This window comes from Ciconia boyciana, chromosome 8 (assembly GCF_034638445.1).
Source record: "Ciconia boyciana chromosome 8, ASM3463844v1, whole genome shotgun sequence".
In the NCBI taxonomy this organism is placed as follows: Eukaryota; Metazoa; Chordata; class Aves; order Ciconiiformes; family Ciconiidae; genus Ciconia; species Ciconia boyciana.
In genome coordinates this window covers 43,459,395-43,473,591 of record NC_132941.1, presented here as the reverse complement: position 1 = coordinate 43,473,591, position 14,197 = coordinate 43,459,395, and the positions used below count along the sequence as shown (strand labels likewise).

At 43.7% G+C, this 14,197-nt stretch overlaps 2 protein-coding genes across 4 annotated transcripts in view; one reads left to right on the top strand and one right to left on the bottom strand.

Moving 5' to 3' along the window:
• The window catches only part of SYNPO2L (synaptopodin 2 like), a 38,047-nt gene extending 33,533 nt beyond the window's left edge, over positions 1-4,514 (bottom strand). Inside the window, exon 1 of the mRNA XM_072870226.1 lies at positions 2,667-4,514. Within this exon, the coding sequence (XP_072726327.1) occupies positions 2,667-2,771 (105 nt within the window). The 5' untranslated portion in view covers positions 2,772-4,514. The remainder of the gene's footprint in view (positions 1-2,666) is intronic.
• A 196-nt stretch (positions 4,515-4,710) lies between these two features.
• Positions 4,711-14,197, top strand: part of SEC24C (SEC24 homolog C, COPII coat complex component) — a 39,679-nt gene continuing 30,192 nt past the window's right edge. For 2 of the 3 annotated variants that reach the window (XM_072869620.1, XM_072869622.1), the window contains exons 1-2: positions 4,711-4,815; positions 12,674-12,876. In XM_072869620.1, the coding sequence (XP_072725721.1) occupies positions 12,702-12,876 (175 nt within the window). In that variant the 5' untranslated portion in view covers positions 4,711-4,815; positions 12,674-12,701. The other variant, XM_072869621.1, reaches the window with a different exon arrangement.

The following is a 14,197-nucleotide window of genomic DNA, read 5'->3' as shown; positions in this document are numbered from 1 at the left end:
TTCCTTTCCACTTACTAGGCCCAAATTAACTTTTTATCGCTCTTTTTCATCCAGAAAGGTATATAGAAACAATTTGACTCAGCATTCAAGGGTAAGCATCTTTCCTTAGTGTTTCTACTATGACTTTTCTAGTCTAGAAGTTGAAATTGCCTAAAATGACAACACTGGAATCCCCTGAGACACCAACTGTACCCACTCAAGTATCTCCTGGCACCTATCGGATATTCAGGCCTGTATCTCCTATCACATTTTCTCCAGATTCATCCATGGCCCTGTTCTGTCCTTCCCCATTCTGTCCAGATAGGTTTTGCTGTAAGAACCAAAGTGCCAGTATTTCTGTTCTGCTAAGCCAAAGTTTTCCTGGTCTTACATGAACACTTCTCTTTCTCCCCAAGAGTCCTTTCTTTGACAGCAATCAGCTTACTAATTGACTCTCTCATTTATCTAATCTGTCTTTCCATACACGCACAACACATTCTTCACCGTACTAATGAACACTGTGTTGTTATTTGAGTTTACCTCTGCTAGGCAGGCTCAATCTCAGCGACACCTCCCTCTGACCACACTTCCCAGTGCTGCCCAATGGCACTGATCTCCTGGATGGAGGCCAAACAGAGCGAATTGCTCATCCACATGAGTCCCAGCTCTAACAAACTGATAGAGAAACACACAATACTGCCCTGTTTCTCTATGCTATATCATATGGCCACAATCCCTGGTCAGGCTTCTTTAGCGATGGGACCATTCCCCTCTTTGGCTCCTAAAATATCCAAACCGACAGTGCTCATGATGTTAGTGTTTTGGAAGATGCTTTGCAGGCAGCATTTTAGCCCAGGCTTCACCCTGCTAGTGTCAATAGCAGAATCCTAACTGCAAAAGAATGAAGAGTTGATCTTTCAACTCAAAGAGCTGAAAACTGAGATTCAAACTTCTACTCTCTGCATGGTGAGAGGAGGACAATTAGGTTACTCCATGACTCCTGGGAGTTTATTCTCTTCTAAGCAGTTCACATTCAGATATGATCTTACTGGGCTCCCAGTAAGGATCCGTAAATCCTTGCTTTGGAGACTGTTTAAATGGTATTGCCTTTAAGACAGTGAGTATGCATGGTCACCTGGATGCCATTAAATTCTGGATAATAATAGCCCAAAATGATAATTATAAAATAAAAAAAATGAATAACGTATACTTTGAGCCTCAAATGGATTTGTATTAATAATATTTTCCGTAATAATTTTTAACGCAATATCTAAGTACTGTAATATATATATATTTGTATTGCTAGACTTAAGGTATGACACCCAGTTCTGGATGAGAGCTACCTCTAGTTAATACCTTTCTAGAAGTGCTACCAATCCTTGAGCAATATTCTCTTCACCTTAAGGTGCAACTTAACCTGGGTAATGGCTAGTTCTTGCTGCTGTTCAATCCTGAGCAATCTTTATAAGACGCTCACTATCTCCTCCCTCTACAGACTCAGTTTCTTGTCTATTGGGAGAAAAACAAGAGTCAAAATAATCTTAGACCCTACAGAGTTTATGTGGCTACCGAAAATCCCATTTTCCTAACAACCACTGATGCCAGATACTGTGTCAAGGATATTGATTCTTTCTCTTCAGCACCTGAAGCTCTATGAGCATGCGCAGAAGTTGTTTTCCTGAAGAAAAATCATCTTTGTGTAAGAAACATCCACCTCAGGGCCAAGCTATGGGATTCCAAACCATTTGGCAGAAGTTACAGACAAACACTCCCTGACCTGGGGTAAGCCAAATGACACAGAACATTTCATTTTAAAATTCTCTGTCAGAGGCACAGTCTACTTAAGGTAACAGAATGAGCTGGGCATAGCATTTTTTCATTCCTGCTGCTGGGTGCCTTCCAGTGAGACATCCCAAGATATCATTGTGTCAAGGCTAATGCAGCTGTTCCAAGCTTAATAAACAGAGGACTTTTTTCCTAATTTTTAAGCTACTCAGTAGTCTTTATGAAAAGAGAACAGTAACAGCTGTTTATCAAAAGTAGTGCAACTCGAAGTTCATGTTTATTCCTTTTTTATTATTTCATCTCCCATCCAAACAACTGCTTTTCTTTAATTCTTGAAATGGAACCATTATTTGCTGCTGAGAGCATCAAAAATGTTCACTTCAGACAGTATTCAGAAAGTTTCACCAACAGAAGAGACCTAAGAAATGTGCATCTATTTTGAAAGCTGGAATATAGTAATGAAGTGTTAGGTACAGTTGAATTGAATTACAAATATGGCTTTTGTTTCTTTGATTTAAATTATTTTTTCTTTAGTTGAATGTCTTATACAAGTACTGAAGCTTCCATATTTGAGCCCTTTTTCCTGCTCTGTCACTGTTGTTCTATCTCTGCTGACAACTGGGGAGAGTTGTACAAATTATCAAGTGTCTGAGCTGTACAGACCTGCACTGAAGCAGGTCTTCACCTGACACTTGTCTCTACCTCAGGAGCATCTATTTCAGGACCCATATGCCACCCCACACCCTGCTTGACCATTCCACCCAAGTTTTCCTTTTAAGATCTGCTGCCAGAGTAAGGAGTTCCTGCATTCCTTAACAGCAGTGAAAGATGCCCGACTCAGTAGGGCTATCTCAGTTCAGCAGAACAACTCTGCCCTCACAGTTCACATCTCGAGGTCCTACCTTTGACACTTGAAGGGGTCTTTTCTGCTCTGAACCCCCTTGCAGCCGGAAGCCCCAGGGGGCACCTCCAGACAGAGTGATGAGCAGTTCTTCTTCTGCTCCCATGATTTCTGCGCTTTGGATATTTTGTCTTCCCAACTTCAAAACAGACTCCAGTTCTTAACAGGCGGTATCTTCTATGCCCATCTTCACAATTCACACCACAATTCTCTGGTCCCCCAAAAGGCCCTCTGCTCACTTTCTCCTTCAAGTTCACACACACACACAAGAAGAGAGTTGAGACTGTCAAGCCCAGCCTTCCCTGCTCTTCTGGACTCTCAGCTGCTGCTCTGCCTATGATTAGACATTTGATTCTGCTCTTGGTAAGGGGCCAGAGTTGTTCTACACACGTGTCATGTCAATCTCACCCTCTGTGCCCCCCCCCCATACACCACAGATCTCTCACCGGAGCATGGCTGAAAATAGCGCACCTCCTGTCTCTCCAGAGCTTTGTCTGACACTCTTAAAGCTGGAAGCATTTCAGTAAAAAAATTATTTCCACTTCCCATTCCAAATGCAAATCCTAGAGTTACCCAGCACTCAGGATTCACAGGTTTCAGGCAAGGACATGACACAGGCACAAACTTGTACAAGATCAGGTGATAGATAGCACCTGACCCTGAGAAATTGATCAAAACCATCTTGCAAGTGGTGTGCCCTCCACCTGTGCTTTCTCCATGTAGCTAGTGTTACTACACAGTAGCACTATCTGTCTGCCCTGAAAACCACTATAGATGTAATGTGCTCCCTCTGCAGCTTTCTGCTCTCTGACATCCCCTACAGCCACTCCTAGTATTAGACACTGGGACCAGAATAGCCAGGATTAGCTACACAGATGGGATTCAAACAGTTCTCTGTGGGGCACTGCATACATAGACTCCCTAATGGCCAAAAGAATGGCTTTGCACCCAGGTCCTTCACTATCTTCTCTTTAGGACCATGGCAGACAAGACCTCCTGGCTATCCCAAGCCACCTTGATTCCTTGGAGTTACAGGAGAAATAAAATCCACATTCCCCATTTTGCTACAGGGCTTAAACCGTAATTTTCTGTTAAGATCCTGAGGACAAACTTAACTCTTCCTTATTCTGCATGTGCTTCTCTCTCAGTGACTAACAAGTATCTTACCAATCTTATAATACCCTTGTACCATAACATCCAAAGGACGCAGTTTTGCTGCAACATCATTGCCCAGTTGACTGCTCCACTGCCAGTATTACAGCACCATTCATCCAGTGCCATTGCATGGTGCTGGTGGGCGCACACCAACAGAACGTTACTAGGTAGCGAACAGCTCTTGCACCACCATTGCATTTTGGTGCAAAACTGGCCCCGGGTGTTCCTCTGTCGTGGTCTTTCACAGGCCGCTGGCAGGACACAGGGCCAAGAGCACCATCATCGGCACGGGCTGAGGCTCAGCAGCGTTTGGCTGCGGTTGTGCTGCGGCGCAGCCATGCCCTCAGTCCACGACTCAGCCGCTCTTGCGGTGAAACACTGCTTCTCGGACTGTGCGAACAACCTGAGAAAATGGCGCCCGCGGCTCTGCCCCCCACCACCGCCACAGCGGCCCCGCAAGGGCCCTCCCCCCCGCTCGGGGCTCGTCTGGGCGTAAGGGAAGCGCACGGCGCCCCTCGGCCAAGCGCGGCTCCGGCCTGGCCGCCCCGGCGACGGCAGCTGCCAGGGTGGCGGCTGGGCCCCGGCCGGCCTGCGGCTGGGCCCACCGGCGCCTCAGGTCAGGTCGGGTCGGGTCGGGTCGGGTCGGGCCGGGCCGCCCCCGTCGCCACAGCCCAGCACTTCCGGACAACCGCCCAGCGACGCCACGGTGCCCCAGGCCTCCCGTCACGAGCCCGCACGGCAAGGAGCGCCGAAGCCGACGTGCACCCCCGCAGTGACGTCAGCGCCCGCGGGCGGGGGTGGTGCGCGCGCTGCCCGCCTCACGGCGCCTGCGCCGCATCCGGGCCCCGCCGGGTGGGGCGCGGCGGCGGCCGGGGGTTGGCGGGGAGTGCGGACGTGGCAGGCAGCGGGCGGGGGAGCGGCGCTTCCGGGGGAGCGGCGGGTCCGGGAACCGGAAGCGGGCCCGGCAGCAGCGCCGGGAGCGGCGGGCAGAGGCGGTGAGTGAGGCCGCGGAGCGGCTCTGGGGAGGCGCCGGGCCTGCCGGCGGCGGCGCAGGTGCCCGGTGCGGGCGGGCGGCTGGCACCGTCGGCTGGGCTCCGAGCCCCAGGCGCTGCCGCCGCTTCCTTCCCCGCCAAGGAGCTGAGGCCTGGCGGCGCCCATCCGGGTGGCACGTCGGGCCCGCCGTGCCTGGGCGCCACGCCCGGTCTCTGCAGGGGCTCGGGTCTTCCCCGGTGGCGTGTCCGGGCGGAAGCACCTCGCGCCGCTGCCGGCCCGGCCCGGCCCGGCCCAGCGGGTGCCGGCCGCCGGGGCCGGCTGTCGGCGGGGCCTCCTGCTCCAGGGCATGGACTGCCCCTAGGGAAACCGTCGGCGACCTGGTGTGATGCGGCGAGTCCCGGGGGCTACGAGTCGGCCCGTCGCTCCCTCCCGGAAAGCCGAGCGGTTTTTTTCGACCCGGGTGCGCTGAGAGGCAGATACCCCCTCTGCAACGTCCCTAATCTCTTGTAATCTGCGGATCCTTCTCTCAGTGTTTGTGTTGTGCTGTTCAAGCTTCCATTCATTCAAGGCTTGTAAAGGATGGTCGTCCCGTGCGGAGACCTGGTGACTGAGTTTGGTTGGATTTGATAGTAAAACTTAGTGATTGTCTGCCTGTGGCTTTGAAAAAGGAAGGAGGAAAGGAATGGAGATGGCATGACCAAAACACAAGTGTCGTCTTGAAGAAGGGGTTATGCGAGATGGACTTTTGCTCTCCGTGTAGACAGTGCTTTAAATGTGTTTGTTTTGTATCGTTGGAGTTTGCTTTCCCTCTTTTTGAGCAATGCTCTTGGGAGTAGAGTGAAGGTTAGTTTCATTTCTTCTTATTTTGGGGATGTACTTGAGTATTTTTCAGTATGTGTGTGTGGTGTCTTAGCTCTGAAATCTTTATCAGAGAGGCTTTGCAAAACCATCCAAACTGGGCCTCCTCGGTAACTGTCGCGCTGTAGTTGAAGTTCTGTTGAAACTTACTGCCTGATGGAAGCATTTGCTGAAACGTAGATGAATTGGTTACACCCACATCAGAAGTTATCCACCAGAGTTAACATTTGTACAGTCGGGTCAAAATACAGATTTTTTTTCGGTTTGGTACTCAGTGTTGATTTTTAGCCAGTAATGTGACAGTTCCATAACAATATTTCTAGATCCTTTTCTGTTACAGGGTTCCTTAGTCAACTTTACCAAATGTCGGAGGGGGGGGGATGTTAGAGGGAGAGAAATCGCCATCTGACACATAACATGCAATGTCTTTTTTTGTTGTTGTTTACAAGCAGTGTAAAATCACACCACTAGAATGGGAGGTGACTCATTGCTGGTTTTGTCCTAAAGTCTTTACTGTTTATTAACATGAAGTTGTCCTGAGTAGGTTTAGGAAACTTTGGCTTTAACCTTCTCCACCCCACCCCCTATTCTCATAGAGTAGGTGTTTTAGTTACGGGTGGGTAGAAATACACGTGGCCTAAAACTCCAGAGCCTCTCTCTTTAGGGGAGACTTACCTTCAATCACATATATACACTGTGTCTGTGGAAGCATAAGCATTTCTATCCATTTTTGTGTGGAAGAGGTTCTTGCTTCTGGAACTACCCTTTTCTGCTTGAAGCTGTACCGCTTGGGATTCTTTATTGCCACAGACAGACTATGAAGTGGACATCGATATAAGGAATATTTCTTCTTAATATGCTGGGACATTTGCACCAGGTGCTGATTTCATGGCTGAAAGCTGAGTTATAGCAGTGAACAGATGTCTAAAGGTTTATTTCTTTAATGAGTTGTTTGATGCTTGTACCTCTTTGAATGTTTTCTCCTGCTACTGTAGGGACTATATTTTCTTCCTGTAACACTTATCAGAAGGAGGGTCAAAAATCCAGGAAAGAATTGGTGGTTGGCTAAGGAAGGGCAAGGTACAAAGAGTGACTAAAAGTGATCAACAACAAGGTCTCCACAGAAGAGAGAAGGTGGATGTTTCTTGTTCTTTAGGTTTGAAAAGCTTTTATTAGCGATGAATTGTGAAGATAGAGCTTGTCCTTACATGTTCAGCAAGATTCATTGTTAACATAGCACTAAAAGACAGTATAAACTGGGCAGTATGCCTTAGGAAAAGCTAATTCTGAGCTTTTTTGTTTCTTGCGAGTGATAGAAATTGTGTAATGCATATTTGTGTAGAGGAAGTCAGAATACAGAAATTCTGGATGAAAGATAGTGTTACGATGTACGTGAAAAAAGCTTGTTTAGTGTTATAACATGTTTTCTAGTCTTATTCTGTATATTCCTATTCATCCATTCTTCCTTCTGGCCTCTTCTCTAAACTTTAAACTACTCCTGTAACTTTTCCTAATCAATTATACTTGTGCAAATTTCACAGTAATGAGTAGATGACTTCACATATTGTAACATGTATGTGGAGGTAGCTAAGGAAAAGTCTTTCACTGTCATTTTGTTGATGTCATATTTTCAATGACTTTTGCCTCCACAGGGTTGCTCACCAGAAGCAATGCCCATAACTGACTGTTTTTGAAATCTTTTCTTAGAGCTTTATTACAAAGGTAGAGATGTAAATCAGTCCCACCAGGAGACTTCAGTCACATATTATACTCTTTGTTGACTTCAGTAAAAATCTGGTGGTGGTGGCAGGGGTTGGAAATAGTGGTAAGTTTAAGATTAGGTCAAGACTAAGCTTTTTTTTGTATTCAGTTTATAACTGCTTTCACTCTCTGGTAACTTTTATGTTGTATTGGGCCCAGGATGATGAATCAGCCTAACAAAACAGGCTTTCATGTGGCCCTTCTTTAGAAGAACATAGAAGTGATCACACCTTAGATGTGAACCGTGACTTTTATGTCCTGAAGCCTGAAAGACCTCTTCAGAACAGCCCAGGAGAGACTGGGCTGCAAAAATGTGCTCCAGTACCTGTGGTGTCAAGAAGTTCTAGCAGCTAATCTATCCTTTCTTCCCCTGAAAGTGTCTTCAGGGAAAATATTGTGGCTTCTGGACTTTCACTGGTACTCAGTTGTAAAGTTTCATTTTGAAAACTGTGTGTCTTGTACCTCTCATGAACTGTTAAAACAGATCTTTCTGGTGGTGACTCAAAATGCATAGATGAAGAAAATATAACCTATGGTGTGACAAGTTGACAATCTGACCAGGTGGAAAGGCAGACCACAACAAAAATACAACTGAATTGGAAGGTCAGTTCCAGTAATGCCATTTGGATTGATTTGGATAAATTTATGGGAGGTGTCCTGCTATAATGGCCTGAGTGCTTCCAGATCAGTTGGCAGTCTCTGACTTCCAGGATATGAGCTTCTCTTCCAGGATTTTCTGTAGAAAAGCAAAACAGGAGTTTCTTGTGTCTGAAGAGAACCAAGTGTTCCATGAGTGTTTGTAGTCAAGCTGTCAGTGAAACAAAAGCAAGGACATCTGCCTTTCAGAAGAGTGTTCTTAGCTCCAGAGTCTCGGGTCTGTATAAGAATGGCATAACTTTGCTACTTCTCCAGAAAGTTGGAGAACAGAAGCATTAAAAGCACTGTAGGTAATATTCTGAAGTGGTCTCTGAGGATGCTGATTGTCCCCTTCTGTCGCATCTTTTGGAAATGGTTTTGATTTCTGTGTTCAGAAATCAAGTAGACATATTTCCTTCAGTTTCAGCATAATATAGGAGGCCATGCTGTTGTGTTTTTTTTTAAGGATCGGTCTCCCCAGAAGTTGAAACAAACAAGCCTTTTATTTCTCTGGGTCCAGTAAAAAGGAGCTAGCATCTTTCTGAAGGAAAGTAATTTTGCTGTATGCATTTCCTTTAGAAAGCAATCAAGAACTGATGAGATCAAGCTTTTCAGTTTCAAAAGGGAATTAACAGTGAATGCAGACCATGAAAAATGATGAATATGCAGTTTTCAGTGATTTGGGAGATTTGCTGATTGAAACAAGCTCATATCAATCACTAGGTTTTTTTAAAAAAAAAGTTCATAAAAACTGCACTGTAGTCTGCTTTGTTTGGACACTGAGGAATCTGGAAACTATTGTAAAAGTTTAAATTTTTTCTTCCCTCCCCTCCATTACTGTGTATTTTTCTCCCATCAGTTCATTGCTGATCAGCACTGGTTGTCTGTCTTGTATAACAGTGTTCCAGTATGAATTTTAGCTGTGTAACTATTTTGACCAAAACGTCCATGGTCAACTGCCTTTATACAGAGGAATAGAAAATGGCATAGAGTGACTGCTTTGTGCTTTGCAAGAAAATTTTTTGTTATTTATAGTAATGACTGCTTGTTGTCATAGTATTTTCCCAATAGCATGAGTCCTGCTTATTTGAACTTTGTGTATTGTAACTGCTGAGTAGTAATACGATGTTCAGCAGCGTGTTTTAGTATTGTGTTTGGCTTAGTTTTGGTAATGTGTTACTACATGCAAAGGAAGATACTCAGTATTTTTATCAAGTGAAACAGCGTGTTTTCTCCATTTCTCCCTATCGGGTGCATATATTTCATTCTTACTGTGATTTTTTTTTTCTTCATATCATAAGACAGCATAAAATTCCCCCTTTCCCCATATCTCTTCAAATGACCAGGTTCTAATTTACATATATATATTTTGAATGGAGAGAAAATGAATGCTGTTTGATACAAATGACTTGTACTGGGAAAGAAAGAAAATAGACTCATTCAGTGACAACTGTCTTCTACCTTCTCAGAGGTAGATACTCTTGGCCCTGCCCTTTGTGGTATTCCCCATCAGTGACGAGCAAGCATGCCACTAGCCTTACGTTTAGAGCGAGTCAAGCAACCGAAATAATGAAGCAGCCTTGTCCCCAGTGTCAACAGTGAGCCTGTTCTTGAGTCTTCCTCTTCCTTTCCAGCTCCCTCCTTGACCCTCTGCCAGTATAGAGCAAGCATCAGCTTGTGCTATGGTGGAGATTAGCCTGTGCTGGCTGCCACATGGGCTAGCTAAAGGTCTGAGGCATATCTACTTTTCTGTCAGTTGGGACACTGAGTTAGAACAGTCTCCTTTGTGTAGCTGCTTTTTCCATAGAAAGTGTAGGAAATTATCGCAAAACTCTTTTCTTCTGTAAGACTTGCATTAAATGAGCTTACCTCTTGGTTTCAGTATTATAGCTGAGAGAGCAACAAGCCAACAGATACTACCCACTCAAGCGGGAAATACTGATATTCATGTGAGGGAGGGGAGGGAAGGCTGAAAAGAGGATAGTAAAAGATCATCAGGTAAGGTCACTTACGGAGTATACACTCACAACAGTAAGTCCAAAGTGGTTTGCAAGGGACATGCTTGAGGTCTTGCCCCATCGTGCTTTAAAAAAAAAAAAAAGGCATGAAAGATTTATCTTCTCCTGCCCTGTAGTAATTCCTTGTTCAAAGATCTGTTCAAAGATTTCTGTAGGTGTAACTTGTGAAGTGTCTTAACGATTATACCTCAGGAGGTATCCCGCAGGATGCTGCTCCTTCGCCTGCAGCGCTTCCTGGAGGAAGGATCTGTTTGTAGGGGCGGTGACTAGAAGCCAAGTTCCTCATGCACAATCCAATAAGCAATAGTCAGGGCCAGGAAGAAGAGAAAGCAGCCCTCCTTCCTTGGCAGAAGCCCTGCCCGGGTGTTCCAAGATGTGCAGGTAGAACAGTCTTCTTGCTGTGTTCTCCTTTCCCTTTACCCCCACCTTTGCAGGAGGAACTCTCCTGCTTTGCTGTTTGCACTGAACAGGAGGTGGTTGGGGGTAGGTCTGTGACTGCAATGTGATGACCTGGGGAGGAAGAGGTTAACCTTCAGGGGAAGTTGGGAAGGGAGCAGGTCCCAAAGTCCGGATTTCCTGGCCCCATGGCTGCTCAGGTTAGGCTGTTCTGTAGAACCAAGCCAAAGGTGGTGTGGGAAACCAGAATCTTTAGCAACAACTCTCTTGCTGTCATGTTTATCATGTGTAATCATGTTTAAAAATGCTGCAGGCTGATCAAAAATTCTGTCACACTGTTGTAAGCCGTCGCACATGTCACTATCTGTTACGTTCAAGAGCAAATTGCCATTAAATATTTTAAGTTCTTTTTCTAAACAAAAGCCCTATCATTACCTTTATACAGCTTGAAGAATAAAAATACAAAACTTCATTTATTTCCTTTCATATAAAGTTTAGTATCTAATTTCACAGTAAGCATTAGCATTCTTAGTATTGACATTTGTCATGTTTACTACCTGTAGGAGGTTAAATGTAGTATGTATGTATTATGCTAGCTTTCTTCTGTAAATAATTAGATAGCTCTGTTGTGGTATATGTATTTTCCCTTTGTTATATATGGATCTGAAAGAATTTCCTTCTGTGTGGATGGTTCTTACAGAGCTGTAGTTATTTTAGTACCCTTGCTGTACAACTGTTGTGTCAGTTGTTGAAATAATTCTTTGACATCGTGTTTTTGGTAATGTGAAGAATGAACCTTAGCATTGATTGGCATACTCTAGTCAATGTATAGGCAAAACAGCTCAGGTGTTTTGTTATCTGCTTGAGTTAAGATGTAGATTCTGTGTTGGGATTTGCCTCAACTGGTTGATGACTGTTGTACTGTATGTCTCCTCTGTGTTAAGATTTACTATGTATCTTTAACACACAAGTTCATCATAGGGTTTGGAGCAAAATATAAGGGCAAAATTAGTTATTTGCTTCACCTTGACTTTGCATTTTTATATAAACTGCAGTCTTTTAATAAAAAATTAAATTGCTCTAAACACACATTTCTTTACAGTGTTAGTGTAGTCTTAGCTGAAGAGGGTAACAGTGACATATAGAGTCTCCAAAGGAGTACAGGGGATGCAAAATATCCTTGAGAAATAGACCATGAGGGAATCTCCTGCCCATGAAGTCATCTCCTTGGCTCTCCACAGTTCAAGGGCTCTGTGGCTTATCTGCCTGCTTGGTACTGTGGTATTGTAAAAATTGCCTGCTTAGTTTGGGGTCTCCTGATGCCATTGCTGTTTTTCTCTTTATAAAGTTAGTCAACCTCTTTATACAGTTAGAGGAATTGGGAATCTGTATGTTAAGCAAGATTTCTTGCATAACTTTGCTAAGAAAGATCTCTCCTGTCTCTGACGTTCTGTTTCAGGTCTTTCCCTTTTGTATAACTTTTAGTGACATCTTTGCCTGTGATGCTTTTCCATTTTGAACATCTTTCTTAGATGAACATGCTGCTTTTGGAATATCTTAGTTTTCTGAAATTTATGTACATAGCAAGGACTTTAAATCATCTATTGTTAAAAAAAAAAAAAAAGAAAAAAGCCAAAAAACCCTATATTGGTCCTGTTCTGGATGCTGTCAAACACTTCAAGAAGCAGTCTTTGTGGATGGTGAAGCGTGTGTTGCTTGTAGCAAGGAAGCATGATCAAGTAGACTAACATAGAGATCAAAGCTGAACTTATTCAGTGTTACTGAAGTCTTATGTTAAGGAATCTCTCATCTATGTCATGAAATCTGTTTTCTGTTGGTCTGATGTTCTGTGAGATAGAAGTAGCTCGTAAGGTGTCTCAGGAAGCTTGATAATCATCTGCTATGGAATGGCAGATTATTGTATTTTTTCTAGGAAGATGATCACAAGTCTAACCAGGATGAAGCAGTGAATAAGTTGATTAGAAAACATAGTTTCTGAAAATATTGTTTTCTAACTAGCTCTTGTAAAGCATTTATCTTACTTGAAAAAATTGCTGTGCAAGAGTAAATAACCATTAATATTTTACTTTCCCTGGTATGTCAGGAGCTCTCATTTCTGTGAAAACAGTAGAGAAGTTGGCCAGTTTGGTTTCATGTCTGCTAAAAGCCATTTTTCCCCCCCTTTTTGCAGGTGAGTTTAGTTTGGGGATGTGAATACAATGAGTGTAAACCAGCAAGCTCACACAGGGCCTCCTTATGGGCAACCTCAGCCTGGATATCAGGGATACCAGCAGCCTGCCTACGGAGGACAGCCATTGCCAGGGGTTCCTCAATCGCAATATGGAGCTTATAATGGTCCGATGCCAGGATATCAACAGCCAGTCCCTCCACAAGGTACTTCTCAGTCAAAACTTAATGATTGATAACCTGTGAATTGTTGCGTGCATGGAATTTTTTCTGTATACTTCCAATTGTTAGTCTTTATTTTGTGGTAGCAATTATATTTTCTTCTGTGTGTAGCTTACATGATGTTAAAAATCATGTTCTTCCTGTATATTCTGAGGTTATTGTTCTGTCATTTGTCCATTTTAGTGAGGCTTACTATCCTTTTAATAGCTCACAAAATTAACACGTTGAGAGGCATAGCCTGCTTTTTTTCTGTATGTCCCTACCCCCGTGGTACTGAAGCACCTGACTAGGACAGTCTTCCTGATGACGTTGTGTTGAGGGACAGCAGTTAGGGACTGTAACAAATTTATAGCTGAGACTGCCTTACATTACCACACAGAAAGTTCTGCACTCCTTCCTGAAAGATTAAGACATACAACTCTAGGCGAAAGCGTATTTGGAGCTATTTTCTCTAATGCCCTTGAAATCAATAGAAAGTTTGTGGACATGTGGGCAAGCTAATGTGTTCCATAATTTCCCTGGTTCTGCAGGATCATATAACTTGTTTTTGTTTGTTTAAAAAAAAAAAAAAATCAACTTTTTTTTCCTGTTTTCAAAAGAAAGGCTAACTTAAAATTATTAAAGAACTTTAGGAGCCTCTGTTTCCGAGTACCTGATTGCTTTAGGAGATTAATAGTGACTTTAACATCTGAAATATAGAGGAGAAAATACTGTTGCTTTGAGTAGAAGTATTTCTGCCTTTCAAAATCATGTGGATGAATTAAGTTCTGAGATAAGAACAACACAAACTGATACTCTGAAATGTTTGTTTAGATTTCAGATTGGTATTCTAAGGAAATGAGGAATACGCTAACAATCTCTGAATTATTCTCCCCTCCAAATACATCTTGAATTTTTTGCAACTTCTTGAATTTTAAACCACACTCAATGAGAAGGATAGAACAATCAAAGTGCCTATAGTTGTCTTGAAACTAACAGAAGTGGGAGACTGAAATTTGGGATCTGAATGATTACCCTGTTGGGTTTTTTGTCTGGAGTTAGCAGGGTAGTGGAGTAGAAGAAGAGTTAGTGTGGTGTGCTAAAGAATGGGTTATTCAATTGCTTCATCTTCCTTTTCCTTCCTTAATCCTCTTCCTCCCCTCCTATCAACAAATCTCTTCCAACAGCACTTCTAATCTGTGCGTTTTGAACTAATTTCACAGAGGGTTTAAATTCCTATAAAAGTAATGAAAATCAGCACTGGGCAGAGGAAAGAAATCCTGCTTCCTGGGAAAACAGAGGCAGAGCTCAGCCATTGAGCGTGCTG